Here is a 25,234-nt window from a genome sequence, read left to right on the forward strand (position 1 = left end):
CGGACCTCATTGTGCATGTTACCTATGGCATTAGATATTACCATAGGACTTGACGATCCAGCCTGCGTATCTATCATCACGAGCAGTAGGGGGTGGCAAATGCGAGCGAGGAATAAACAATAATATTATGAGTACAGTATCCATCCAGGTCAATTCTGCCAGCAATGAAGCAGTCAGGCAACAGCGATGACAGATTATCGTAAGGTGCTTACCTCAGGGATGCGGAAAATGGTAATTTCCTGCATGATAGCGATTTGAACGAGAGTATGGGTACGTACAATCTATGAACACGTACCTGCTGCTTGAAATATCGCCGATTCTCCTCATCAATGAGAACCAAGTTGAGATAGTAACGTACGCTGAATTTCTTGTTCACTTCCCGGAACGTCGGTGTCAGCTCGAAACCGCCAAGAAAAAGGCGGATGGGTATCGTCTCTCCTACGTGCTGCGTTACGATGAGACCATCACTATGACAATGACTGCTTACCTCGCACTGGTGCACCATCCATAATCTCAAACTTGGTGATTGTTTCACTCTCGTTGTACTGATTAGGCGGTGCACCTGTTGTTTCCCGACGGATGATGGAGAGCTCCATGTGCTTGATCTTTATTCGTACTAGCAGGAAGTAGATTTTGCCAACAATGACATCCTTTAGGTGGTATCTACGGACCGTGTTAGCATGTCAACCGGCAGAAAGAGTGCAGCAACGCACTTCGACTTGTTGTACTCGAACTCAATGTGCAAACAATCCTCGATACCAACTTCCATTTTGATAGAATTGTTGCTATCAGGAGGCATGCGATATGAGTGCACCCAGATGTCTTTCTCCTTCGTGACGTCCGCTATTCTCCGAGATATTGTTACACGAATGAAGTATCTAAACGTCGTGGTTACGACCTGGTCACACAGAAAGAAGATCAATGAGCTGCGCACCGAAGCTTCACATTGATGCCCTGGTAGCTCTCATACTGCTTCTCCACGTTCTTGAAGAGGAAGTCGAACGTCTGTGCCGCGCGCATCTCTCCAGGCGCAGCGAGCTCTTGGGACAGAGACAAGAACTCATGATGGTGACCACGATCATAGAACAGTTCTGACTCTAATCATAAGCTCAAACCATCACGTAGGACATATAGAGGCGCGTACCAATACTGCCGATAAACTCCACCTTGACACCTTCGTGTGCTAGCTTCTTGCCATCTCGAACACGCACGGTCACCTAAAGGCTCACATTGTTCCAGCACAAGCTATCTAATGACTGTCCCAACAAACCTGACCAGCAACAGCCTCTCCATCATAATAGACCGGACATGATACTGTCCGGTCTTTCTCCAGCTTCATATCCACCTTCTTGCGTTCATCTTCTCCGTCGAGCTTGATGTCCACGTCAACTGGTGATGCAAAGAAGTATGCAGCCATTGTCGCCGGCTTAAGTTCAGAGTAGAATGTCTCCGCGCCGTGGTGGAGGTGGTATGCAGTATATTACAGAAAGGATGAACAGCATTCGCGCTACCGACGCATTAGACGCTGTGTTAGGTACGTGTATGATGTGTTTGTATCTATTAGGATCGGAAGCCAAAGGCTTCTACGACTCAACGCCTAACCCTGTCGGAGGCTGCCAACAGCGGTCTCGTACCCAAACTTATGTCGCAATTCTGAAGTTTCGCCACTCGCCCTCGGTGTGATGAGCATCGGCGATAAATGGGCCGCAATCGGTATAGGCCAGATGGACAAGGCGAGCAGCTTCGCACTTATGGACGCGTTCTTACGACACAGGAGGCAACTTTATCGACACGTCGAGCAATTACCAAGATGAAACGAGTGATATGTTCATCGGAGAGTGGATGGAGGAACGTGGGATCAGGGACCAGATGGTCATTGCGACCAAGGCGCGCGCCTTGCGGGTTTGTGAGTTGGCGGAACCACTCAGTTTCTCCGGCACTGACAGTACACCACGACGATATCCCGCAGAAGACCTTCTGTGTGGGCCATAACATGAAGTCGTTGCACATTTCCGTCAATGCCTCGTTGAATAAGCTCCGGACCAGCTATATTGATATTCTGTACGTTCAAACTTCGAGACTGAATACACGCTACATACATAACACAATGTTATCCAGTCAGATAGTTGACCAATGGATATCCTCATCCAGCACAAGTTTGCGGTCGAGGACCATCACACGATCTTAAGTGGTGAAAGATACGAGACAAGCAAGATGCGCAACTTTACGAAGGTTATAGGCACAGCTGGTGCCCTTAAATCAACTCATTCGCGCTTTCTCCACCCACCCAATCCCAAGCTCTGTAAAGCGTCATCCGCTTCCTCTTTGATCCCAAACTCGATCGTCAGGACAGTGCTTTGGAACTCTGTCAATGTAAAGCCTCCAGAGTGCCGGACGCGGGATTGCCATCCATCGGGGATGCGATCTTCTAAAAGCCACACCTTGAGATCCTGAACTTTTCCACCAAAAGTAGTGACGAAAGTGGATGAGCTTACAGAGTTCCATCAGCCGCGACGAAAATGCTATGAGAAGTGCAAATCCTTACTTGGAACTTCCGAAAAATTTGTGGAAGGTCGACATGCTAAACTGTCCGTTCGTTCTGCGGGCGTCCATACGACGCTTCCCCGAGTATCGTGATAGGTCTGCGGCAGTCAAAGCACCGCCTGGGCCTGTGGCACTAGCAAGAAGCGCTTCAACTAGCTGTTTTGAAGGCTTTGTTTGGTCTGCGACGAGATAGCTATCTTCGCCTGAGAAATGGCAAAAGATATCAGTTTTGAACGCGGGATCTGCCTTCCCTGACGTTGAGACGCACGGGTGAGTGATGCATCATGCTCGATACAATTGTGCACGTCAATATCCTCCAGATCAAACGTATCCGTCCAATAGTTCTTGTTGAGCATGCCCGCGGCGTAGTTGGGGACGAAGAAGCAGAATGTCGGCGAAAAGTTGTACGTAGTGTGAATCGCCGTGTTTAGCTGACGAAATGATATGTTCCTTCCGGAGTGAGGGAGAATTCCTGGTACAACATGACATTAGCTCGCGATATACTTTTGGTCCGAGACGGGCAAGGGAGATAAAGTATTGCTTACCGTGGTTGGCCATTGCATTCAATGCTGGACAAGAGCTCCTACTGTCTGTCGGAGTAGGTGGTACATACTGCGGCCAGAGCCCGCCAGCTCCCGCGCAACCTTCTGGTACGACTTCGTTGGCAGGTTTTAAAGAAGCGAACTGGTTGTACAATGTCAACACGAAATCCCAGATAAATAGACCTCCCATCATGAGGGCAGACATGAGATTCGACACAACGTGTGCAAGGATGCGAATCAATGCATTAGCGAGAACGGAGTCTGGCATGGCGGATGATACAAGATAGTGAGGGGGCTGAAAGAGGTTTCTACGCACGTTCACTCGCAGGACTCGCTATATACCAACGCGAGCGCTGGAAAGAAGGTCGGACGACGCTAAGTCATCACGAAAACATCTCTTAGCATTCCTATAGGTGACCGCCTGCACTAACAGTACCTTCTCAATAAGATTCCCACATGGAAGACTGCCAACATTGAATGTGTGGTCTGTGTAATCGTTATCGGCAATGATGCCCGATCGTCGCTTCGACCGATAAATCAACGAGAAATTGACAGACGCCGTGAGCCTGCGCTTGGACTTCATAAGGACGTTGGATAATCGCATGTTCAGGAGCATGACGATACGTGACAGCCACGTCATTCAATGACAAGCCGCTTGAGGTTGACTGATTAAAAGTGAGCCACGGCGCAATCCAGAAGCGGGAGAGATATACTCCCTTTAACAGCCCCTCGAGGCGAATTGATGCCCACCTTTCATTATATCCCAAGTCGATAAGTCCGAATGTGTTTAACATGAATATACGCCATATCGCCCTGGTCGTCCCGTCAAAGACTTGCTGATGTTCGGGAACGATATTGACTTGGTGAATCGATGTATTTCAGCCTTGAGACCGTTATCCGCGGTGCGGCTCGACGTCCAGAGAAGGCATGGCGGTCGTTCGGTCGTCGTTCGGAATAAAACCCATTAAAGTCCGTGTCGATTGCACCCAGTAGTCTTGCTTTAGAGATATCAAAAGATTCACAGTAGATGGCCCCGTCAGCCCCGTCCAGATGAGATTGCTGTAACATTTGAAAACGGGCCTTTTCTTACCGGCCATGACTACATTATGAGGCAACAGAAACCCGCTTCACGTTTACTGTTCCTGTCTTGCACGATCACGATATTCTGACTTTATTCTATTGCGGAGAGTGAAAACTGGTCTACAGACGCGTGTATTCAGCCTCTTGCTACACTTATCGACTTCAGCTTGAGGGGCTTACCTTGAGTCGACGGCGGGCGCCGTTATCTGATGCGTACCACGGAATACTGCCAAAAACGTCTGGACAGGTTTGAAGTTGATCGCAATATGACCGGTTGTCCCACATGAGTCGCAGCAATAAGAAAAATGTCCAGGCCTAACGTCTCGTCATTACAATGATATTAGACTTGAAAACCTTTTCTTGTAGACTTCAGCTCAGAAACATTTAAAAGTTGAGCCATGCAGCACGCAGCTTGAGATGGACAGTGCCGGATGTCGACAGTGCTTGCTCGCACTTTAAGCTCGACGTGTCATAGAGCGAATGCGCCATCTAGGACCACTGTGGATTTCCAAATGCTTCGAGCTCTGACCAGAATGGCCTTGAATTGGGTTGCCGTCCACCATGAACATTACTAGAATCAAAGCCACACGTGTCGAATTGAACTAGCGTTCCTCGTTGCTTGCCGAGTCGATCAGTGCAGTCTTTTAAGACGCCAGTTAGCTGTTGTCAGCCAAGCATCGCCTTTCTGCAGTTTGCCCTGGCACCTGCGTAATCGGTGTCAGCTGCCAGAGCTGACATCACTGGCAAAGCATTCGATTCCAGCAAAGCTCTTGAGTACATGACGTAGAGTTTCCTATAGTACGCGTTAGAGCCGGACTTCTTGATGAGCGGCTAGGTCCAACGCAACGTCGAAGTAGCCAGAAAATGCTGATGTACCTGAAAAACGACCGTTAACGAGAGATCAGTGTTAAAGGGTCAGCGTGGATGTGACTGTATGATATGATGTTTTCTTAAACTTTCAGACTCCCCAGGAAGACGGCCGAGGGTCGGTGCTCACAGGAGGTAACTTGCTTGCGGTGTCTTGGTGTCTGGTCTCCAGCGAGATGTTTCACGTCGACCAGCTGCCTGCACACATCATTTTAAAGGGCTGCTGAAAACGTAGAAGCAAAGACAGCCTGGAAAGGTCATCGTGTCGCGAATTGAGCGCGTTCGCGACGCGGCGTCGAACTACCTGACAGTTGGACGTTGAGCAGCTGTCGGTCCTGGTCAAGTCGTCGGACAGTCTAAATATCCTTTCTTCGATGTTTTTGCGTCAAGTTGAGTAGTTGGGCAGATGAAATGATGGAAGAGAGAGGGAACGTAGAGGATGAGGTTAATTATGAGCGGCCAGCCACCCGCGCACTACCACGTGATCATGACACGTATTCCCGATTCCTAGCTTGGGATCGTCCATCAGTGTCCATCATGAATTCCGACTGTGGCCACCACTACCTGCTTGACTCAGAGTGATGAAGCTGCGAACCTTTCCTTAGCGTCCATAATATCTTTGTTGCCACCCCCGTCATCTGGCCTCAAGCGGAGAGAATCAGAAGCCGCATTAAATCGTCTGTGAACCTCGGAATTGGTCTATGTAATTATCCGAGAATGTCCACGGGTTAATTGGCAGCCGTCGGAATAATGACAGGGCCCTGTTCTGCGGAAGACTACGTCCCTTCTGCCTCTCTAGAGCGAAGCCTGGACGCGACCTATCACTGAGAGCCACTGAGCTGCATGAGAGACCTGGACTATGATCGGCATGGCTTACACTCCTTTCACAGCGTCGATCGAACTCGACCAGGACTGTTCCGTCATCCACACTCTCATGACGTCCTTTAACCCCACGGCCTCAGCCTTTATAAGAGCAATTTGTATCCCACTTGTTGGAGTTCTAAACCCTCCCCCCGACCCGGGCCCCTCCATATATCGCTTGCACATACACAATGTCCACCACCGACAAACCTTCCTTTTGGGTCCCGCCCAGGGTGCCCAAGACGAAGCTGGGAAGGCATCGCCAGCTCGCCCCGCTCGCAGGGATCCATGTCTCACCACTCGCCCTTGGTGCGATGAGCATCGGCGATAAATGGGCCTCTATCGGCATGGGCCAGATGGACAAGGCGAGCAGCTTCGCACTTATGGACGCGTTCTACGACGCGGGAGGCAACTTCATCGATACATCGAGCAACTACCAAGACGAGACGAGCGAGATGTTCATCGGAGAATGGATGGAGAAACGTGGGATCAGGGACCAGATGGTCATTGCAACCAAGGTGCGCGTATTGCGGGCTCGTGAGTTGACGGGAAAACTCAGTTCTTCCGGCACAGTACACCACGAGCTACAAGCGCGCCGATGATATCCCGCAGAAGACCTCCTATGTGGGCAATAACATGAAGTCATTGCACATTTCCGTCGATGCATCTTTGAAGAAGCTCCGAACTAGCTATATTGACATTCTGTACGTTCATTGGGTGCGCATCTTTTCGCATACTATTCGCACAATTTCACTGACGATACTTCGCGTAGTGGGACTGGACGTGCAGCGTCGAGGAGGTCATGAATGGCCTCCACCACCTCGTTGCACAGGGCAAGGTTCTCTATCTTGTACGTATCCATCCTTCGCCTCAATATGGATGTCAACTTGATAAGGACGTCCTTTGACACAGGGCATCTCAGACACCCCCGCATGGATTGTGTCCAAGGCAAACATGTATGCGCGACTCACTGCAAAGACGCCTTTCGTAGTCTATCAGGGTGCATGGAGCATTCTTCAACGCGACTTCGAACGTGAAATCATTCCCATGGCACGCCAGGAGGGCATGTACTTCACCGTACATTCTTCTACTTATGGGCTAACTGAATTACCGGTTCAGGCATGGCCCTTGCGCCATGGAACGTCCTCGGTGGCGGGAGGATCAGGACTGATGCGGAGGAGGAGCGGCGAAAGAAGACAGGCGAGATGGGCCGGACGATCTTCGATGGCCGCTGGTTACGGACGGAGGACGAACGCAAGGTCTGCCTTGCACTTGAGAAGGTCGCAAAAGACGTGGGCGCGAAGAGCATCACTGCTGGTGCGTCCTTTTACTCCTCTGATCCTCTCCTTCCAAAAATCTGACCGATGAGCTGGACCAGTTGCGCTCGCGTACGTCATGCAGAAGACGCCGTACGTCTTCCCGCTCGTCGGCGGGCGCAAGGTCGAGCACTTGATGGATAACATCCATGCGCTCGATATCGCGCTGAGTCCTGAACAGGTCGCGGAGCTCGAGAACGTGCTGCCGTTCGATCGTGGGTTCCCGTATGACATGATTGTGAGTTTCTCTTACGTCTCACGAAGCATTCTTCCTGCTTCGGATTAGGTCGATTGCTGATCGCTATCGTGGAATCGCAGGGCGATGGATCGAGCTACGCATCACTGCATCAGCAGGCGGGGTATTTCGACAAGTGGCCGTTCCAGCAGGCGATAAGGCCGAACGCGGGACAGAAATTGTAATGGTCTTCTTTGAAAATGAACAGAGAACAGAACTGAGCAGAGAAGCCAGCATCCTGTCTGATATCATTATGAGTCTATTTTGTCAGTAAGGTCCTCCAGACATCGAACATCCTGAAATTGAATTGTAGTGTCAAGAATGCCCTTACCACCTCAGATGTGCAAGTTACATTTGCAATGGAGCTTCCTTTCATGCTTTCATGTCACTTGTAGGTAAGTGAGGCATCAATGGCGGCGATTTAACTCATGGCGCCAAGGTGAAACAGAGATCTGAGTTGCGCATTATAAGGACGGCGAAACGTGGATGTCCATAGTCTGGCCATTGCTGTCGGACTCGAGCGACCCATCCCTACATTGTGTCTCGAGCTTGCCTAGCCATGCAGGCTGCGAACGTCGCCAGATTCATCAGTTTACGTGTCATGCGATCCTAGAAGGAGTCGCGCGCGACAATGTCGTTGCCTCGTATGGCCTTTGGGAGTTCACGCTAAACCTGGGAGATTCCCTCAATATCGATGGCAGTGGTAAACTGAGGCTGCTCGTGGTTCTTGCACTTCTTTCAAACCACCTCGCTAGATTCATCAGTTTGAGAATCATGCGATCGTAGCACTGGAATCGCACCAGATGGTATCGTCGACCTCGCATGACTTTTGGGATCAACTTAGCCTTTAGGGTTGAATTTGACCCGGGAGAGATGTGGCTGAGAGACCAGGTTCCGCCCAAATCTCACCCACGGTCGTCACCTGAAGAGTTGCGGGAGAATCGCGCCTATCGTCGACTTGAACCAAGTCATAGCTGCTAACGGTATTGACCGGGTGCGACCTGTGGTCGCTTCCGGCTAGTTTCTTGAGCACAATGCGGATATAACTCACTGATTTTCATCACAAGAAGCAACTAGTAGTGATGCTGATGGTGGTTGAGAACGAAGTGCTTTGAAGCGCCACAGACCAGACGTTGGGACACTGGGAGTTTTGTACTATAAGGGTTTCACACGTTTTAAATTTTAAACTATGTATTACAAATGCGTTCAAAACTCCACCCCCTAAAAATGGTGCCAGTGGAGTCCAATTCTTGGATATTGAGACAGAAACGAGCAATCAACACTCGCGTAGTATGCGCTATTCTCGCTCACTTCGTTACGAGTCTGGTACATACGTATTAAGCGGTGGTAGCACGACCACAACCAGGTGAGTTATTTCGTGACGTTCTGCGCTGCCAATGATGCGGCGTTCTCATTTCCTTACTGCGCAGACTAGTACTGTGCCTCCAATCCGTCCAACTTGTCAACTTGCGCGGTATTAAGCATTGGATCCTTTTTATGAAAGAGAATCGATGTGACTCCGTGCCATCTGATGATGCGAGCTACTGGAATACCGACTCTGATGTTGAATCTGACCATGACACCGACACTTGGACTGATGAGGTCGACTCGGATGAGGATGTGGAGGGTGCAGACGTGACAACGAATTCACCGGATGCAAACTTCCAGGCAGATTTGGTGTCCCTTGAACTGCGCGACTTTCTATCTGACACACCTCTTCCTGCAGATCCAAGTACAGCATCGGAGTACAAAATCATCCCTCCTCTCACTAGCAGTGTCCAGCTTGTTGTGCAGGCCGCCTATGTGTTGCCTACAGTTTGAAATATGTACAAACCCCCCCCAGCGTAGTTTTTCCCAGAACGCTAACGAGAACGTCTTGCCAGATTAGACACAAGAGGACGCTATGTCGCAATCCATGACAGTTTTGCCCACGTCGCGCTGGGTGAAATTTGACACCTCAACACGCATTGACACCTTGCGATGGAGCGTGAATCAATCGCCGGTTGCGATGTGGGGCTGTAAGCAGGCCAGTCATCAGTGCGTCATAGGCCTATTGGAAACCATCCATATCTGCTTCAGCACTAGTTTGACGCTTATTAATTGTCACCACTGATGCATTGATGGCACTGATACCGCACAGATGATCCAATATTTATAGTCCGTGCTATATTCTCCTGCATTCATTCAAGCTGAACTGACTTTCAGCTGTCTTCATATGCATTACTATTACTCTGTGCGCATCGGTTATTCCTTGCGAGGGACGCATCCGGGATACAATCACTAAGGCCCCGGATCTTCCCTATCCAGACTATCTGGCATGTGACGGAACGGAATGATAAGCCACGTCTCTGTTCGCAAATGCTTGCTGAGCAAATTCGTTGGGTTAACAGTTGTGGCCCTGATAAACGAATTAGCGCCATAACCATGGCAAAACGCGCGCAAATTCGTTGCTTCCGTCGGACTGAAGTGTGGGGTCTCCTCTGGGGGCACCCATCGCGCATCCGCATCCAGCATCTTCCTGCACCTAGGCGAGTAGACATTGTAGACGGCTTTCTCATGCGCATGCCCATCCGTGCTTCAGACTCAAGTCGATGAGGGCTGACTGGCAGACTGACTGCGCCATGCCATATAGTTTGCTCACTCTATCGCAGCAAAAATGAGAGGCGAATGTGCTCGACCGGCAGGGTTGCTCTAGATCTGTCATCCCACCCTCTTATGACGTCCGATACCCACTGCTCCTCCGATGATTGAGGGACATATAATTCGGATGCCAGTCTAACTATCGCAAACTAAACCTCCCTCTGCTCCCTCTTGACTCGACCTGACTCACAGGATGTCTACACCCAACACCCTCAACCCATTCTGGGCCCGCCCCAAGGCACCCAAGACGAAGCTGGGTATACACCGTCAGCTCTCCCCGCTCGCCGGCATCCACGTCTCGCCGCTCGCCCTCGGTGCGATGAGCATCGGCGATAAATGGGCCGCAATGGGCATGGGCCAGATGGACAAGGCAAATAGCTTCGCTCTCCTGGATGCCTTCTACGATGCCGGTGGGAACTTCATTGACACCGCGAACGGCTATCAGGACGAGACGAGCGAGATGTTCATCGGCGAGTGGATGGAGAAACGTGGGATCAGGGACCAGATGGTCATTGCAACCAAGGTACGCGCATCATGACCAAGGCTGTGCAACAGAAGTGCTCACTTGCTCTGGTGCAGTACACTACCAATTACAAGCGCGGCGAGGATATCCCACAGAAGACATCCTATGTAGGCAATAACATGAAGTCGCTGCACGTTTCGGTCGAGGCGTCGCTTAAGAAGCTGCGCACGAGTTACATTGACATCCTCTATCTCCATTGGGTGGGTGCTTCTGTGAGCTCACGTTGAGCTGTTTGTCTAATGGTTTATCATGCAGTGGGACTGGACGTGCGGAGTTGAAGAAGTCATGAACGGCCTTCATCATCTCGTCGTGCAGGGCAAGGTGCTCTATCTTGTACGCTACTCCGTAAACCTTCTCTCGAAGAAAAATAGAGTAACGTGCACTTGACACAGGGCATTTCGGATACGCCGGCGTGGATCGTGTCCAAGGCGAACATGTACGCACGCCTCGCAGGAAAGACTCCCTTCGTCGTTTACCAAGGTGCATGGAGTATCCTCGAACGTGACTTCGAGCGGGAGATCATCCCTATGGCACGACAGGAGGGTGCGTGTCGATCCTCATTAGTTATTCCCGATTCTTGTATTGACATAGGGTCTGATCAGGTATGGCACTCGCACCATGGAACGTTCTCGCTGCTGGGAGAATCAGGACCGACGCAGAGGAGGAGCGGCGAAAGAAGACGGGCGAGAAGGGCCGGACTATCTTCGACGGCCGTTGGTTACGGACGGAGGACGAACGCAAGGTCTGCCTTGCACTTGAGAAAATCGCAAAAGACGTGGGCGCGAAGAGTATCACTGCTGGTGCGTCCTTTACTCCTCTGATCTTCTCCTCCCAAAAATCTGACCGATGACCTGGAACAGTTGCGCTCGCGTACGTCATGCAGAAGACGCCGTACGTCTTCCCGCTCGTCGGCGGGCGCAAGGTCGAGCACTTGATGGACAACATCGCTGCGCTCGATATTGCGCTGAGCCCTGAGCAAGTTGTGGAGCTGGAGAGCGTGCTGCCATGCGATCGCGGGTTCCCGTACGGCATGATTGTGAGTGTGCCTTTTAGCGCTGACGGACCTATTCCTCTGCGCACTCGCTGGTGAGGAGATGATGACTCATCATGGCTTGCATTTCTGGAATTGCAGGGCGATGAGTCGAGCTATGCAGTGCTGTCTCAACAAGGGGGATACTTTGAGAGGTGGCCTTTGCAGCAGGCGATCAGGCCGAACCCGGGACAGAAGCTGTAATGAACGGAGCCTGCCAATGCAATGTCCAGTGATGGAGTCTCTGTCGTGTATTGTATCACAGTATATGTATTCTGTCATTTAGGCTGATGAATAGAGTTGCTGAGTCGTGACGTTCAATGAAGCTAGATCAGTGAGGAGAACAGAACGCGCGTGTTGGCGCTGAATGGTTGTGACATCACATCTTATCGTCACGCGTCTCTTTCCTCCTTCAACTGGATGCTGTACAGCTTGAGGAACTTGTGCGCTCAAAAGTTTCTGCACGGGACATATCATGGAGAGCCAGTTGTAATTAGGATACGTACAGAGCGACAAGGTGACACAGTATTTATCCTCGGTCAACGTTACCAATGCGGTGCAGTGACCTGCATCGCCCCCAAACGCCGGTACGTTCGTATGGCGATCCATGTGTGGACATGTGTGGACAGCTTCTTTCTTTTTCTCCCACGAAACCAGTTAGGACGTAGTTCAAGCATTCCGTATACGAAGTGTCCTGGTACGAGGCTTAGCCGCCATCAGCAAGTCTCTAGGAAGCTGTTCGGACATCCATTGAATCAGTGCGCAAGCAACAAGACATAGCACAAACTTACTTACTATTTCCGGACTGATCTCAGTTTGCTGATCCATTGGGCTGAACAGAGCGGTGGAGATCATCCATCCCAAAGACGGTTAACCGACGGTTCGTGCTCTATTCTGCTGGCAGCCTTCGTCGAGACTAGACCGATTCCTCGTATCCAGACGCAATCGTCTTCACAATCGTACTATACTTCTACAGTAGCATATCGGTGTCTTCGTGTTCTGGTCTGCCATCAAAATGAACCCATACTGTCTCGCGGAAGCCGGAGAAAGCCCCACGCGAATTCGACCCAGCCAGCAAGTGTAGCTGGTGAGTATGATGGTATTGGACAGAGCTGCTCACTCTACTCAGCTGCGATGCTTGTGGAAGCGCAGCGCGCGTCTCTGATGCTATGCAACATAGCAGTCAAATCATTCCTAAAATCGTCGCGCAGTCCGAGGCGGTGTAGCGATGTATGCAAAGCCTTCAAGATTCGACCAGGCTTCTAGTCGGGCGCTGCAAACGGGAGACTAGATGAGCATCCCGAACGTCAATTCCTGTGCAAGGCACGCAGCGTTCTGAATCCGCGTGTTGTATTGTGCATGAGCTATATGGACACAAGAGATGATGTACATACCGACTCAGAGAAAATGAAATGATCGCGCTATGCGTGTCGCGCCTCGTTTCTTGTCCATGTCTGCAGCCGCCCAGATACACATGGGCCTATTTCGCCGACCGCCAATTATACCGCTCGGCAGTGTGTATTCAATGAACAGGCGGTGCGCACACCGCACCTCCGGAAAGCGCTGGTATCGACGGGTGGTGCGTGTGGTCAGAACATGACTGTGCAGCACTGCAACGCGGGCAACATGGGCAGTGTATGCATTTCAGAGGATAGCGCATATGAAACCACGTTGCTATGCGATGGGATGAGTACATATATCTCAAGAGCTGGCCTGGAAACCTACATCTGCGACTGTCTTCATCCATTCTACCGCAATGCTATGCGCCAACGGTGAGCGGACAAGGTCCATGGATGCGTTCGTGACCAGTGACACATTGCGCTGCGATAGGTCGAGGACAACGGTAAGGCAGGCCAGACTGAGCCACCTGCAAATACTGAAACCTAGTATCAGCAGCTGCGTGAAATACGATTGAGGAGTGGAAGAACGTCACAAACCACCTACGGGACAGGCAGCATCATCTGCCGAGCGTCAGGGACCCTCCCAGTCGCTTCCACTTGCACAGGCAGATCGGGATCGAGAGTGCCGAGGGTGTGAAGGCCTATGCGAAGATGCTGAAGCAGATGCCCGCATGGTCAGAACGGGCGCACGATATGACCATATCAGGTCAGCACTGTCGACAACCTCCCCTGCTGGAGTGGCTAATGATCCTGAAATCAAAGTGGCAGCCATGGATGATGCACAGAGACATCTTCCTGCATCTTCCCGCCTTCTCCGGAGTGTCACATTCCCGTCGATCACTGTCTTTGGGTGCCTCTTCTGCACCCTGCCAGGCCTGGTCGATCGCGGATGCTTCAGTCTGCATCTCACACATGACCACTTCCACCATGAAGCATTTGGTCCATATCACAACTGTGTCAAGATCAGGTCCCTGACACTTGGTGATGCTCTCATTGGATCTGAGAAACTCATGGACTTCCTTGCTCATCCTTGCATCTCGAGTAGCTTGTAGAGACTCATCATCATTGATTCCAATCACTACTTCAGTCCCAGAATCAAAATAGTTCAAGAACATACCTTGTATCTCCAGCAGATATTTCTCATATTTGTGGTCTTGTCTCCACTTTGACACACTCAAATGGGCTTTGAAGATTTCTACCGTCGCCACTCTGGCTTTTCAGAGTGTAGTATGGTCCAATGCATCATTGGTCATGCACCACGGTTCTTTCCACAATCATCCGCTACTTCATATAAATCGTGCTCTACTATACATATCAGATCTGCAAACTGCAGCATCCGGTTCTCTATTCCCATCCCGACACTCAGACATCACCCTTCTCCATCTCTTCTCAATTCATCCACACCACATGCTCCGCCGGCAATCGCTCACCCCACAATTGCTACATTCCCTGCATACACTCTCGAGTATGCGCTATCCACTGGAGACAACCCACAAGGTCTCAGCGGCGGCCAGGTGATCTTGGTCGGAATTCTCCAAGCGTCATTTATCCAGCCGTTTCGTCATCTTCACGGCGATGCGAACAACATTTATTTTCCAGGGCCAGTTCAGAGAGTCGCAGTGGCCCGAGATGGATTCAGGCGATCCATCAGATGGCCCTCCTCCTCGGGACTCCTGAAGGCGAAAGGACATAATATTTTATTCGTGCCACAGCGCATGTTCAGGTGCTCATATGTGGACGACGTCCACAATCTCTACAAACAACGTCAAAACGTTATATCGCGACGGATCGCTGCGACATGACAAGACGAGGCAAAAACCAGGTCAGCAGCAAACTCGCTCTAGCGGGAGGACACTCAAAGGAACCGTCACTCTCCTCTCCTGTGACTTGCAGGTGCTCAATCAGCCCGGCATGTCGTTGATGACGCACACCAACCCATCTTATCCTGCACGAGCGTGAAACCGCACCCGAGATTCACGTCTGGACTGTCTCTATGCATGAATGTCAATGGGTGCCGGTGGCCCTTGATCTTCGTACGAAGTGGGACCCCACCGTCCTCGACTCAGCAATCTGGCCAATACTCCCTCACGTCAGGACCCAATAGCGCGCGGGCCATGTTCATGAAATGGACAGGGACGGTGTCGATCTGGCCGATACAGAGACGGTATCGATGCACGGGTGCGAAATGCCGCTCGCGCACGAGATGGAGAGCGGCATGACAGTGCCCTTGATGGCCTACGGAGCACTTTGTGAATGTGAGGCGCGGAGTCGCCTGAACGTTGGAAGCGGGGTACGATAGCTGGCCATGGCGTGTCTGACGACTTTGGGATGCAATCGCAGCATCTATTGGATGACTGCATCGAAGTACGCGAGCGCGTGCGCTAGCTGTTTCTTCGTCGGCTCGGTACGTCATGAACTGTACGAACTGCTCACGTAGCTTGTGCTGAATGCCAGGCTGCTTGCAAAGCTCAATGAGCTGGATGAGGCACCAATGCGTACGTTGTGGGTTTCGTCAGGATGACGGGAGGTTCGCACAGGAAGCGTCGCAGGAACGACGGAACCAGGTTGAGTATTGTGAGTGTCGTGGATAGATCGAGGTTGTGCTGGCTCACTAGATGTTGTCGCATGCCCGGCATGTTTTAGGACTGAATCTACTGATAGCATGAGACTGCTATTGATCCACGGCCTGTATGTAGCACAGGAATCGGAAATGGACTTGCGAGGTTATGGCTTCCTTCAAACATTTGCAGAGAGAATTTGTTGCTCTTTGACTTGGTTATGCAATACACTCGGTCCCATTCATCATCGCTTGCATCAGCCCAAGTCAGAACACGCACACAGCAAGATACTCCGATTCTCTATGACGCTCTCGACCACATTTGCTCTCCTCGAACATTCCCAGTGACCTGTTCACGATATACTCGATCTTCGCAGTCAGCATTCGAGGTTAGAGCAGACGACCGGAACTGAATCATACCGTCCACCATAATCTTGACTCGGCTGCAAGGGTTAGCACTCACCCGTCCTTCTACGGCCCTGGCGGGCAGTGTCGTACGGCACGAGGTCAGATTGCGGGTGGAGGCGCTGCCAAATGCTGCGATGAGCCGCTTCCATAGTCTCAACAGCGTCGTGTGCGAGTGACTGTAATAGTAGGGCCTGATACAGTGCTGCGACACGTCCGCTATTTTTTTGATTCATACAAAATACTGGATGTAAATTAAATTAAAAGAAAAAGAAAGAGCACGTGATCGACTGGATTGACCAGAATAGACGCTCGCATGCAACGGTTACCAACCTTCTACCCAACCAGCCACAATGCCGTTCACCGGTTCAGACATTTGCAAGGTGCGCACTAATACCTGTTCACTGTAAGACTCGCCACTGACGGCGTCATCTATGACAGATCATGTCAGTCGCTCTCGTTGCCCCGCCGACGCTATGTGGCGTGCTAATTTGACGATCTTTTAACAGCTTTGCGATCTTCCTGCCGCCTGTTGGTGTCTTCTTGGAGAGAGGTTGTGGCGCCGACCTCCTCATTAACATTCTCCTGGTATGTGCTGTCTCCTTCTCCGTCTTTCTCCGGTTGGCTCACAAGCTGTCTTAGACATGTCTGGGTTACATGTATGCGTATCCCTCGTTTATCGCAGTTGACGAAGAATTGACTTATCTCTCCTCAGCCCGGGTATCATCCACGCGCTATACATCATACTCAAGTATTAAGACGCAGATGCTCGGCCTTCGTCATGAGTGGTCATGACAAAGAACTTTTGCTTCCACATCGTCACGTCGTCTTACATTCCTTAAAGTAGGCCTACACGGACCCCGTCTTTCCTGGTAATGAAGTACTGTAATACATACCCTTCATTGTCTGATTTGACATCTGTTGTCTGACCCGTCGTTGAGTCGTTCTCGAAGTAAACATTTTGTCGGCTTCGGTCGAGTCTGAGTTCCTCGTATTACCGGGGCATAAATGTAACGCGATTTTCGCGCAGGGGACTTTGTCTCCTTCGATTCCGTACCATCTTCGTTAGCATTCCCTTCTCCTGTCACCGACGTCATTTGCTCCATTACCCCAATGCTCCGCTATGTCGGCGCTTACACTTGCTCAAGCGCCCGCTGGACAGTCTCTCGAGGAAGCCTCTGAGATATGTCCATCGCCGACGCCTGAAGCAGGTCTGAGCCTCTGAGCCTCGACTACAGCAGGCGTAGCTGTGTAGCTATCTTGCTTGTGAATACTCCTGGATGAGGTGTACAGAAATTGCTACGCTGTTGGATTTGATGATATGGAAATAGTCTATACGTTCGATCGTTGGAGAGATACATTCACCATCGACACCAGTTATAAGATTCATATATTACATGCAGTGAGTCTTCTGGCTATGGACCCACGGGGAATGTGCGTAAAATCGGCGGCGGGACAAGTGACTGATCTCGAAGACCTGCCTAAAGCGGCCCGGGTTTGATCGATACACGATCGACCTGCTTTCATCCGTATTGCATGGCTTGGACATGGCGCTGCCATCGTCTGCTACACCGCGCAGCTTCCTGGACATCCTGAACGTTTGCGATAACTACCGAATCAACTCAGACGAACCTCTCGCAACCTGGTGCCTCTCCCCCGAGCCAGGTTCTCCTGCCATTGGGCTGTTGCGCCCAGAAATCGTCGAGCACTTGAGACGCGAGAATGCACGAGAAGGGCACTCTCCACCATGGGTCTTCGAGTTGCGCGGAGGAAAGGTGCATGTCAGCTTCTCTGTCGAACTACGGAACGCGGCGGCACGCACTCGTGTCATGAAGGGGCTTTGCGAGCGGTGGCGCGACGAGGGGCTGTACGCAGACGTGATCGGCCCGCGCAAGTGGCGGGGCGAGAAGTACCCCGTCTACCGTGACCCGTTCGGGCGACATGACGCGCCAGCACACGACAGTGACGCTGATAACGACGACGACGACGGGCGGAACTATGCGTTTATGATGGAGCGCGCTGCGTGTGCGCTCTTCGGCGTCGTGACCTACGGCGTGCACATGACTATCTACGAGGAGGACCGGGACGAGGACGGCCTCCCGACGTCCTGCCGCGTGTGGGTCCCGAAGCGCGCGAGGACCAAGCAGACATGGCCGGGCTATCTGGACAACACCGTCGCGGGCGGTATTTCCTCCGGCCTCGGGGTGTTCGAGAGCCTCGTCAAGGAGTCGATGGAGGAGGCGAGTCTCGCGGAAGGGATTATACGAAGGCATGCACGTGCCGTCGGCACCGTCAGCTATTTCTTCAGGTGAGTAGCGGCGTCGGGCGTGAGATGACTCGCTGATGCATATACAATTCGGCAGGACAGGGGCAGGCAGGCTGCAGCCAGAGGTCGAGTAGGCGCTATTTGTCCCCTTGCTTGATCTCCCAAGTCCGACAGTACTATGTCGCAGGTACCTTTATGACCTGCGTGTGCCCTCGGGCGCGGATCGGGATGCCTACAAGCCCAAGCCCCTCGATGGAGAGGTCGAGTCGTTCGAGGTTAGCGCGAGGCGCATACAGCCTGCCCAATTCTTTTCTGGATCTAACAGCAACTTGAACTTTTCTGCCTTACAGCTCCTCTCGCTCGGAGAAGTGGTCACTCGCATCCGTGCAGCTCTATTCAAGCCAAATACCGCCCTCGGTGCGCCCTATCCGCGCGCAATCTCTACGGTATACTGACTTGTTCTGCAGTGCTCTTGGACTTCATGATCCGCCACGGGTACCTCACCCCCGACGAGGAGCCCGACTACCAGGAGATCGTGACCCGACTGCACGGTAGGTTCGATTATGACAAGTGGTGACCTGATAGTACGATAGACGTAAGGTGGGAACGCTTCGGCGGGCAGGATTCTTCAGCTAAAGGCCTCGGCATGGGATTTGCACTTCCTAAGCTCGCTGCATAATAGACATGCGCTATCCATAATTATCTACGTCAAAGGCAAACCTCCACGCATGAGCGGTTTGTGGTGCTGCTGTTGTTTAAGGCCTTTTGTCAATGAGCTCCTGGAGATCCCTCCTCCTTTTGTCGGCCGCTCAACGGGCTCTATACGGTCTATGTGCTCTGGAATATGAGCATGGAGCATGGATTGTATTCGACTGACGTGGGACTGCGCCGCTGCGGAAAGCATGCACTCCTAATGAACCTCACTTGTACAGATTTGTTTGGAGGGCCGCGCTGAGGAGACATCTTTTTGCATACAAGAGGGAAAAAAAACAACAGTATGCACTAAGGGGGAATCGAACCCCCGGCGGGTCGATGGCAACGACCCAGGTTACCACTACCCCATTAGTGCGATAATTTCTTATGACGATCAGAAATATACATCCTATCCATGACAAAGATGGTAAGTTTGGTAGCTAGCCGGCGCCTCGCAAATGCCACAGATTTGAAACGGTTTCACTATGACCGACAGATTCACATATGTCATTGGTATGTACACGAGCAATCAAAATGCCATTCGATTAATCCGCCGAACCAGAGCATATGGAGGAAGATGAAGAGACCTCCAAGGCGATCCCAAAGTGGGTAGAGCTGGAGTATATGGTCCTCGGCCATCCTGATCCACCTAACATGCGGTTTTGCTCATGCATCTGTCCAGCATATGCGCACCCTCGCAGGCCCAGATGCGCGTGTTAAATTCACGCACCTCTCTCAACCATCGTGCAATACATTGTCGTCTCTATTTTCAAGCGGAAAGGATGGACCCGGTTTCGCAGAGGCATCTGCACACTCCTCACCGGTGTTGGAGCTGATGAAGTCTGCCGATGTTCCTATGGAAAAGGTTTGCCTCTTGGATCCTAAGGCAGAAAAGGAAATATCACCCGAAGACGGCGACGGCCGCTTTGCATGGTTCCTGTTCGGCGTGAGTGCGCAAGATTCCGACATCTAAAATCAGGCCCATAGATGGCGTTTTTGATAATTCTGACAGGGAATCCTGGGTACGTTAATGATATCTGCAACGGATCCATGCTGAGCTCGCATAGGCGACGACCCACCCCGCGACAGAACGTCGGAGCTCCGCGTGCTAGGGTTTCCTACCAGGCACCTGGGCCCTGTACAGATGACAACCGATACAGCTCTTGGAGTCACGAAGCTTGTAGTGCAGGACAAAAGTATGATTTCTCCGTGCTTCTTTCAGACCAACGGAGCGACTTACAGGTCCATATTTTAGTTCCACTACGCAAAATTCCCTTCGTTGTATGTCACTCCGTTTTAGCGGAGATGCGACAGACTGAGCGCAAGTGTTTCTAGGATTATCCGACAATAACGTTCAATGCAAAAGAGAGCGTCGAAATGCCGTTCCGTGAGTTCGAGGCGCTAGGCGTCGATTCGTCTGTTAACAATGTTTACTAGGGTACATTGCGGACGATAAGAAGGAACCCATACTACCGCCGGGCATGCAGGAACATCTTCAGGAAGATCTCAACAAAAGTTTCGACTTCTAAAATATGAACACTGTTAGATAGATTGCTGTAGTCATAATGTAATGGAGTGCAGGTAACACACAAAAAATGTACATGCAAATAATACAAGATATGGCCAAGTGTGCGCAGATACGAGAGAGAGCATGTAACGCGTCCGCAAAACACAGTACAGAGATCCACAGAGACGAGAAGCAAATGAGAATACAGAAGGAGAAGACGTGAACCCATACATGAGCAAATAATACAAAAGTGCACCGGAATCTATCAACGTGGAGGTGAGAAGACGGTATGTCATGATTGGTGCACGAACGACGGCCGCCGTGAGTTGGACTCTGTTCGCTCCGCAGGCAACACGGGCACCTCCCAGGGTGGTGGGTCGCGCGGGACGTCGTCCAGGTTCTTGTCCAGGCGCGCATCCTTCAGACGTTCTCGATCATTCATGCCCATCCGCACGCGACACCGCACGAGGCGTAGCTTAGTGCGTTTGATCCCTACTCGAAAAGTCAGTGTCGGGAGGTCAGAATATATGCACGGCGGAAGCCCACATGTGGCAATGTCAGATGCGTGATACGCACAAGTAGAGATTGTCTCCCGGTCCTCGTCCATGAATGGGTTGTCCTTCTGTAAGAGGTCGTGTTGTAGGGCATACAAGCACCACAGCGATTCTTCATACAGTTTCTCGCATTCATCCGGTGAAGTAGCTTGATCAAGTAGCTCCTTCCGTGCCGCAGTACGACTCTGCAACACGAGTCCATCTTAACCATCTAAGCGAGCGGCAAATTCAAGTGCGCAACTTACCAGCATCAGCGCTCGGTCGTACACTAGCTGGTCGAGGAACGTCGGTGGGCCCGTGTACTGTGCAGGAAGCCATGTCTTGACAAGCGCTGCGCGATCATGGCACTTCCTGAAATGCTCTTCGAAGTACACCAGCGCTACAGCACCGTCAGATCCCCTAGAGCAGTGCGAACCGACGGCAACGCACCTTCATCAAACCCTTCGCTCATCTCACACTCGCCATCCGGATCGCGCATCCGCAGGTGCTCGTAATAATTGCACAGCTTCGTGACACCGTTCTGTGAGAATGACATAAGCAGCATGTACAACGCAACGCAAGTCATCGCATTGTATTCTGCTTGAATGTCCGCATTCTTCCGCTTCGCTGCATGCCTCTCTGGCTCACCCTCTCGCCTGCTGAACTTGGATGGATCAGGCAGAGGCTCTGGCACATTAATGATCATTTAGCAGGGGAAATCACTGACTGTACAGCATGGGGACACTCACTCTGTGGCACAGCCTTGACATATTCATACATCTCATCCGCCCAATGTGTCAGCACGTCCGTCTTCTGCGCAAGCTCCTCCAGCGACGCAAGCAGCTCATCCTCCATTGGATCGCGTTCGCCGCCAATCTGCAGGCCAAGTGCCTGGCCCCGCCCCGAGAGAATGCTCTGCCGCCGCGATGACGGTGTCGACGGTGTATACTCGCGATAATACGGAGACGACCGCGCGCCGGAGGAACCAAACAGCTTCTTGGACGCGAGGTTCAACGCACGCGTGAGCGCGTTCGAGGCCGTCCGCCCGCCGATGCTTGACGGCGAAGAGGAGAGCGGCGGCGGCGCATTCGGATTCGGCGGTGGCGGGAACGTCGTGTTCGCGCTCGCCGGTGAAGGTGCTCCCGAGCTCGCATAATCATTTCGCGGCGAACTGTCGACCAGCGGTGACGGCGTAGGCTGCATTCGCCGGTCACGAAGGGGTCTCCGGCGGGCAGTGCTGATTTCTGTGAGCAACGCAGAGGGACCGTTTGAAATGACGTCAGCTGCGCTATGCGAGAGAGTCTTACCGTCGACGGCGCGGTTCATCTCGACCACCTTTCGATCACCCACTAGGACGTACTCGCGTCGAAGCATCCCGTCCTCTTCAGTCTCCCCCGGTATAGGACCCTCCGTAGACGACGGCTTGGGTAGTGTTGACGACTCTCGGCGGGGAGAGGCACGAGGCGACCTCGGAACTTCGACGATCCCTGTTGGACTACGCGTGGCATCAACATGGCATGCAGAAGTAAAGTTGTTCGATATATTACCTAGCGCTGGAAGAACCATCTTGTGGCGGAGTACCGACGATCTCTCGCTTCCTGAAGTTGAACTTACTAGGAGGGATCATCGCTTTAGGGTCGAGTACTTCTGGCGGGATGACCTTGTGGTGCTCTGGGATCACCGGCCGCCCATCAGACGTGTACTCAACCTCGGGCTCATCAGGCCACACTGGGGGCTCCGGCGCCGGCCTAGGGAACTTAGACTTTGCTAGGGCGGTGCTCCCGAAGAAATCTTCAAAGCTGCACCGTTCGGCGGGAAGGCGCTTCAGCAGCCCGCGAATGAGCTTCTTGACATCACTGGGTACCGGCTTAACCTCTTCCCCGGCACGCGGGTCCTCGTCGGGGAACTTGATGCCTTTCGTGTTGTCAATCTTCTTGATGAGCTCAATGTGGTTCGACGCGCGGAACGGCGGCTTGCCGACCGCCATCTCGTACAGCACCGCACCGACCGACCACAAATCCGCCTTGGCATCATATTTCTCGTACCGCAGAATCTCCGGGGCCATGTATAATCTGCAGACGCATGAGATGAAATGATATTAAAAAGGCTGAAAAGCATACGGCGAGCCACAGAGCGTCTCCGCCATCATCGCTTGGGGCAGCGATCGCGCAAATCCGAAATCGGCGACCTTCAGGATGGGAACACCAAGCGGGTGACCTCGGGCCAATTCGTCGGGTGCAGCGGGGTTCAATAACAAATTCTGGATCAGGGTAAGAAACGATCACATTGTGAACGCTGCACAGAGCAAGCGTACCTGGGGCTTGATGTCTCTGTGAATGAGGTTTCGTTGGCGCAGGAACTTGAGTGCTCGGGCTACATCTTGTTTGAGTAGGAAAGCATTTCGAGTGAACTGTGGCGCTCACCTAATTGCCGCAGAAAACTACGCACAACGATCTCGTCGAGCCCTCCTGTCCGTGGATGTGGGTAGTACACTGGCGCGGCGCCGGGAGACGGGATATACTCTAGTCCTTCTACCCTTCCACGCTTCTTGATGTAGTTGGAAAGGTCTCCACCGGCGCAATATTCGATTATGAGGTAAATATTTCGTTCTGCATGCTGTGAGGAGTTCGGTCAAGCCCACAACTACATTGAACGAATCACGTACGACAATGTCCAACAACCTCGTGATATGCCTATGTGAGAGTGTCTTCAGGATCTCAATCTCGCCCTTCAGGTTGTCGAATAGCTTTGGACTGAGGCCGGCTCTGCTGACGGTCTTGATAGCAACTTGTCTGTGTGTTTGCTATGATCGCCGGTCATGCAAATCGGACGGGTGCCATGGTGCCACTGATCGTGCTGCTCACCTCGTGATACCCTCGATAAACGGTAGCGAAGCTACCCTTGCCCAAGTCGCTTACGATGACATATGGCTTGACCTCATCGTCTTCGACCCGTCGGGTCTTGTCTGAGCTGTTGCCTAGTGCAGCATTCGCAGGCGACGGTGCGGCAGATGGAGCCATATCGAGCCTCGGTGATGGTGTTCCTCGAGTTTACCAGCCTTAGAGTGTGTTGAGTTCTAGTAGGAAATCGCGGAATCCCATTACAGCGAGCGAGTACTGGACGGAGCTGGGACCGATGGCTGGGTTACGGACATGATCGTGTTTGGGCAATGTGGTCACGGTGCGAGCCGGACCTAGTTGAGCCGCATGGATCAGTTCGGCCTGTAGTCGTTCTTGTCCAGTCTCGGCTCAAGTCATCGTCTGTCAGCCAATCGGAAGCGTGGATTTATTACGGTTCGGTTTCTGCAAGTCGAGTCGCACTTGTTAGTCAGCGGAGCTAATTATATGTTCACTGGCTCTCTCTGTTTCAAATTCACCAGTTACAGGTCAAAGACTACAATTATGGCCCCGAAGATGACTCTCCGCCTTCGTGCTCAGCTCTCAGTGATGCGCGAAATTCGCAGAAGCAAGTGATGTCGGCTGCAGCGCAAGCAGCATTACAAGGGACGGTTCTGCCGACGAGTTATCGGTGTTGCTGGTGACGCGGTTTACGTACTCCGATGCACTGGTAACACCACCAGTGATGGCACATATGGTCCAGATATCACGTTTGCCATCTCATCGTCCCCATATAAACGGTAATGCGTGCAGAGGTAAGTGAGTGAAACATCCATGTTGTGTCTTCGTCTTTTGTTCATATACCGTATCAAAAGTCAAAAGACCGAAGAGTTTCCTGAAGACTCACAATTTCATTATTCGCACTTCTGAGATGAAATGAAGATCACCGGCGCTCCAAAATTGGTCTTCTCTTCCTAAGATTGCGTCTCCCATGCTGCCTCGGTGCATCAAACATCAAACTTTGCCAATGCGTTGGGCGCCCAAAGGGATGGTTCTTGTCGTCTCTTCTGTACCACGCATTGCCCTTGTGAAGCCTGGATTCAAATTATTCGACTTTGGACGATATTATCTTTGCGTATCTAGAGAACGTAGACGACCAGGCGTTCATGTAAACGTGCAAGGAGCGATTCAACCGTCCGAGTCTTACAAATCTCCACCGGAATCTTGCTGGATGTGAACCAGGGTTATATTGGATCACGTTTGGTGGCTGCTCAGCCCTGATGTGCAAGACTGGATAGGAATACCAAAGCGGTGAGTATAGATCGAATACGTTCATGTTCGTCCATTAGAAGAGATCGGTGCTCATAACAGGATTGTCACGTATGAATGTTGTCATTC

General features: G+C 51.8%; 11 protein-coding genes and 1 non-coding gene across 12 annotated transcripts; 6 read left to right on the plus strand and 6 right to left on the minus strand.

Annotated features, from left to right (window-relative positions):
- Positions 1 to 29: 29 nt before the first annotated feature.
- On the minus strand, positions 30 to 1,535 carry LAESUDRAFT_77155 (vacuolar protein sorting-associated protein 26). The gene is made up of 8 exons (XM_040913793.1): positions 1,271 to 1,535; positions 1,145 to 1,217; positions 935 to 1,091; positions 714 to 878; positions 488 to 663; positions 296 to 438; positions 213 to 239; positions 30 to 155 (listed from the first exon to the last, which is right to left on the minus strand). Exons 1-8 carry the CDS (start codon positions 1,415 to 1,417, stop codon positions 150 to 152), a joined length of 894 nt encoding a protein of 297 aa, XP_040765878.1. The 5' UTR covers positions 1,418 to 1,535; the 3' UTR covers positions 30 to 149.
- A 729-nt stretch (positions 1,536 to 2,264) lies between these two features.
- Positions 2,265 to 3,276, minus strand: LAESUDRAFT_649817 (chloroperoxidase-like protein; the record flags this gene model as incomplete). Its single annotated transcript, XM_040904199.1, has 4 exons — positions 2,265 to 2,490; positions 2,546 to 2,747; positions 2,813 to 3,016; positions 3,090 to 3,276. The coding sequence occupies 4 exons, from the start codon at positions 3,274 to 3,276 to the stop codon at positions 2,265 to 2,267; spliced, it is 819 nt and encodes a 272-aa protein (XP_040765879.1).
- Positions 3,277 to 5,878: 2,602 nt separating this feature from the next.
- On the plus strand, positions 5,879 to 7,807 carry LAESUDRAFT_724144 (Aldo/keto reductase). Its single transcript, XM_040908553.1, has 7 exons — positions 5,879 to 6,412; positions 6,468 to 6,611; positions 6,667 to 6,744; positions 6,807 to 6,957; positions 7,014 to 7,211; positions 7,273 to 7,448; positions 7,529 to 7,807. The coding sequence occupies exons 1-7, from the start codon at positions 6,086 to 6,088 to the stop codon at positions 7,628 to 7,630; spliced, it is 1,176 nt and encodes a 391-aa protein (XP_040765880.1). The 5' UTR covers positions 5,879 to 6,085; the 3' UTR covers positions 7,631 to 7,807.
- A 1,649-nt stretch (positions 7,808 to 9,456) lies between these two features.
- On the minus strand, positions 9,457 to 10,146 carry LAESUDRAFT_77325 (uncharacterized protein). The gene has a single exon (XM_040913810.1). It carries the CDS (start codon positions 10,013 to 10,015, stop codon positions 9,647 to 9,649), a length of 369 nt encoding a protein of 122 aa, XP_040765881.1. The 5' UTR covers positions 10,016 to 10,146; the 3' UTR covers positions 9,457 to 9,646.
- A 132-nt stretch (positions 10,147 to 10,278) lies between these two features.
- Positions 10,279 to 11,842, plus strand: LAESUDRAFT_649632 (Aldo/keto reductase; the record flags this gene model as incomplete). Its single annotated transcript, XM_040904190.1, has 7 exons — positions 10,279 to 10,608; positions 10,665 to 10,808; positions 10,864 to 10,941; positions 11,001 to 11,151; positions 11,211 to 11,408; positions 11,469 to 11,644; positions 11,741 to 11,842. The coding sequence occupies 7 exons, from the start codon at positions 10,279 to 10,281 to the stop codon at positions 11,840 to 11,842; spliced, it is 1,179 nt and encodes a 392-aa protein (XP_040765882.1).
- Positions 11,843 to 13,560: 1,718 nt separating this feature from the next.
- On the plus strand, positions 13,561 to 14,126 carry LAESUDRAFT_724148 (uncharacterized protein). Its single transcript, XM_040908554.1, has 2 exons — positions 13,561 to 13,744; positions 13,801 to 14,126. Exons 1-2 carry the CDS (start codon positions 13,690 to 13,692, stop codon positions 14,088 to 14,090), a joined length of 345 nt encoding a protein of 114 aa, XP_040765883.1. The 5' UTR covers positions 13,561 to 13,689; the 3' UTR covers positions 14,091 to 14,126.
- An 813-nt stretch (positions 14,127 to 14,939) lies between these two features.
- On the minus strand, positions 14,940 to 15,859 carry LAESUDRAFT_77588 (uncharacterized protein). Its single transcript, XM_040913825.1, has 5 exons — positions 15,759 to 15,859; positions 15,651 to 15,689; positions 15,472 to 15,529; positions 15,091 to 15,423; positions 14,940 to 15,029 (listed from the first exon to the last, which is right to left on the minus strand). Exons 2-4 carry the CDS (start codon positions 15,672 to 15,674, stop codon positions 15,101 to 15,103), a joined length of 405 nt encoding a protein of 134 aa, XP_040765884.1. The 5' UTR covers positions 15,675 to 15,689; positions 15,759 to 15,859; the 3' UTR covers positions 14,940 to 15,029; positions 15,091 to 15,100.
- Positions 15,860 to 16,333: 474 nt separating this feature from the next.
- Positions 16,334 to 17,086, plus strand: LAESUDRAFT_676776 (UPF0057-domain-containing protein). The gene is made up of 5 exons (XM_040905636.1): positions 16,334 to 16,383; positions 16,442 to 16,446; positions 16,510 to 16,588; positions 16,643 to 16,659; positions 16,716 to 17,086. The coding sequence occupies exons 1-5, from the start codon at positions 16,354 to 16,356 to the stop codon at positions 16,756 to 16,758; spliced, it is 174 nt and encodes a 57-aa protein (XP_040765885.1). The 5' UTR covers positions 16,334 to 16,353; the 3' UTR covers positions 16,759 to 17,086.
- A 421-nt stretch (positions 17,087 to 17,507) lies between these two features.
- LAESUDRAFT_742583 (uncharacterized protein) lies at positions 17,508 to 19,185 on the plus strand. Its single transcript, XM_040911200.1, has 5 exons — positions 17,508 to 18,308; positions 18,364 to 18,396; positions 18,454 to 18,541; positions 18,617 to 18,683; positions 18,734 to 19,185. The coding sequence occupies exons 1-5, from the start codon at positions 17,548 to 17,550 to the stop codon at positions 18,841 to 18,843; spliced, it is 1,059 nt and encodes a 352-aa protein (XP_040765886.1). The 5' UTR covers positions 17,508 to 17,547; the 3' UTR covers positions 18,844 to 19,185.
- Positions 19,186 to 19,264: 79 nt separating this feature from the next.
- Positions 19,265 to 19,335, minus strand: LAESUDRAFT_t38. Its single transcript has one exon. It is a non-coding gene; the product is annotated as a tRNA-Gly (tRNA).
- Positions 19,336 to 19,444: 109 nt separating this feature from the next.
- On the plus strand, positions 19,445 to 20,488 carry LAESUDRAFT_736064 (DUF431-domain-containing protein; the record flags this gene model as incomplete). Its single annotated transcript, XM_040910658.1, has 7 exons — positions 19,445 to 19,472; positions 19,522 to 19,586; positions 19,642 to 19,909; positions 20,027 to 20,155; positions 20,215 to 20,240; positions 20,295 to 20,346; positions 20,397 to 20,488. 7 exons carry the CDS (start codon positions 19,445 to 19,447, stop codon positions 20,486 to 20,488), a joined length of 660 nt encoding a protein of 219 aa, XP_040765887.1.
- A 270-nt stretch (positions 20,489 to 20,758) lies between these two features.
- On the minus strand, positions 20,759 to 24,152 carry LAESUDRAFT_742585 (Pkinase-domain-containing protein; the record flags this gene model as incomplete). The annotated part of the gene is made up of 12 exons (XM_040911201.1): positions 23,864 to 24,152; positions 23,665 to 23,802; positions 23,423 to 23,615; positions 23,314 to 23,372; positions 23,120 to 23,259; positions 22,547 to 23,071; positions 22,307 to 22,494; positions 21,749 to 22,243; positions 21,450 to 21,686; positions 21,266 to 21,399; positions 21,043 to 21,205; positions 20,759 to 20,958 (listed from the first exon to the last, which is right to left on the minus strand). Exons 1-12 carry the CDS (start codon positions 24,017 to 24,019, stop codon positions 20,759 to 20,761), a joined length of 2,628 nt encoding a protein of 875 aa, XP_040765888.1. The 5' UTR covers positions 24,020 to 24,152.
- Between the last annotated feature and the right edge of the window lie 1,082 nt (positions 24,153 to 25,234).

The sequence above is a fragment of the Laetiporus sulphureus genome (assembly GCF_001632365.1).
Source record: "Laetiporus sulphureus 93-53 unplaced genomic scaffold LAESUscaffold_12, whole genome shotgun sequence".
NCBI classification, from domain to species: Eukaryota; Fungi; Basidiomycota; class Agaricomycetes; order Polyporales; family Laetiporaceae; genus Laetiporus; species Laetiporus sulphureus.

Coding starts and splice junctions, on each gene's coding strand:
- LAESUDRAFT_77155 (XM_040913793.1), bottom strand. CDS start 1,417: ATGGCTGCATACTTCTTTGCATCACCAGTTGACGTGGACATCAAGCTC. Junction 1,092..1,144: donor GGAGTTTATCGGCAGTATTG/GTACGCGCCTCT, acceptor GATTAGAGTCAG/AACTGTTCTATGATCGTGGT. Junction 439..487: donor GGATGGTGCACCAGTGCGAG/GTAAGCAGTCAT, acceptor CGCAGCACGTAG/GAGAGACGATACCCATCCGC.
- LAESUDRAFT_724144 (XM_040908553.1), top strand. CDS start 6,086: ATGTCCACCACCGACAAACCTTCCTTTTGGGTCCCGCCCAGGGTGCCC. Junction 6,745..6,806: donor AGGGCAAGGTTCTCTATCTT/GTACGTATCCAT, acceptor CCTTTGACACAG/GGCATCTCAGACACCCCCGC. Junction 6,958..7,013: donor TCCCATGGCACGCCAGGAGG/GCATGTACTTCA, acceptor TTACCGGTTCAG/GCATGGCCCTTGCGCCATGG.
- LAESUDRAFT_77325 (XM_040913810.1), bottom strand. CDS start 10,015: ATGGGCATGCGCATGAGAAAGCCGTCTACAATGTCTACTCGCCTAGGT.
- LAESUDRAFT_77588 (XM_040913825.1), bottom strand. CDS start 15,674: ATGCCGGGCATGCGACAACATCTA. Junction 15,530..15,650: donor CGGGCATGCGACAACATCTA/GTGAGCCAGCAC, acceptor CAACGTACGCAT/TGGTGCCTCATCCAGCTCAT. Junction 15,424..15,471: donor TGGCATTCAGCACAAGCTAC/GTGAGCAGTTCG, acceptor ACGAAGAAACAG/CTAGCGCACGCGCTCGCGTA.
- LAESUDRAFT_724148 (XM_040908554.1), top strand. CDS start 13,690: ATGCTGAAGCAGATGCCCGCATGGTCAGAACGGGCGCACGATATGACC. Junction 13,745..13,800: donor GCACGATATGACCATATCAG/GTCAGCACTGTC, acceptor CTGAAATCAAAG/TGGCAGCCATGGATGATGCA.
- LAESUDRAFT_676776 (XM_040905636.1), top strand. CDS start 16,354: ATGCCGTTCACCGGTTCAGACATTTGCAAG.
- LAESUDRAFT_742583 (XM_040911200.1), top strand. CDS start 17,548: ATGGCGCTGCCATCGTCTGCTACACCGCGCAGCTTCCTGGACATCCTG. Junction 18,309..18,363: donor ACCGTCAGCTATTTCTTCAG/GTGAGTAGCGGC, acceptor ACAATTCGGCAG/GACAGGGGCAGGCAGGCTGC. Junction 18,397..18,453: donor AGGCTGCAGCCAGAGGTCGA/GTAGGCGCTATT, acceptor ACTATGTCGCAG/GTACCTTTATGACCTGCGTG.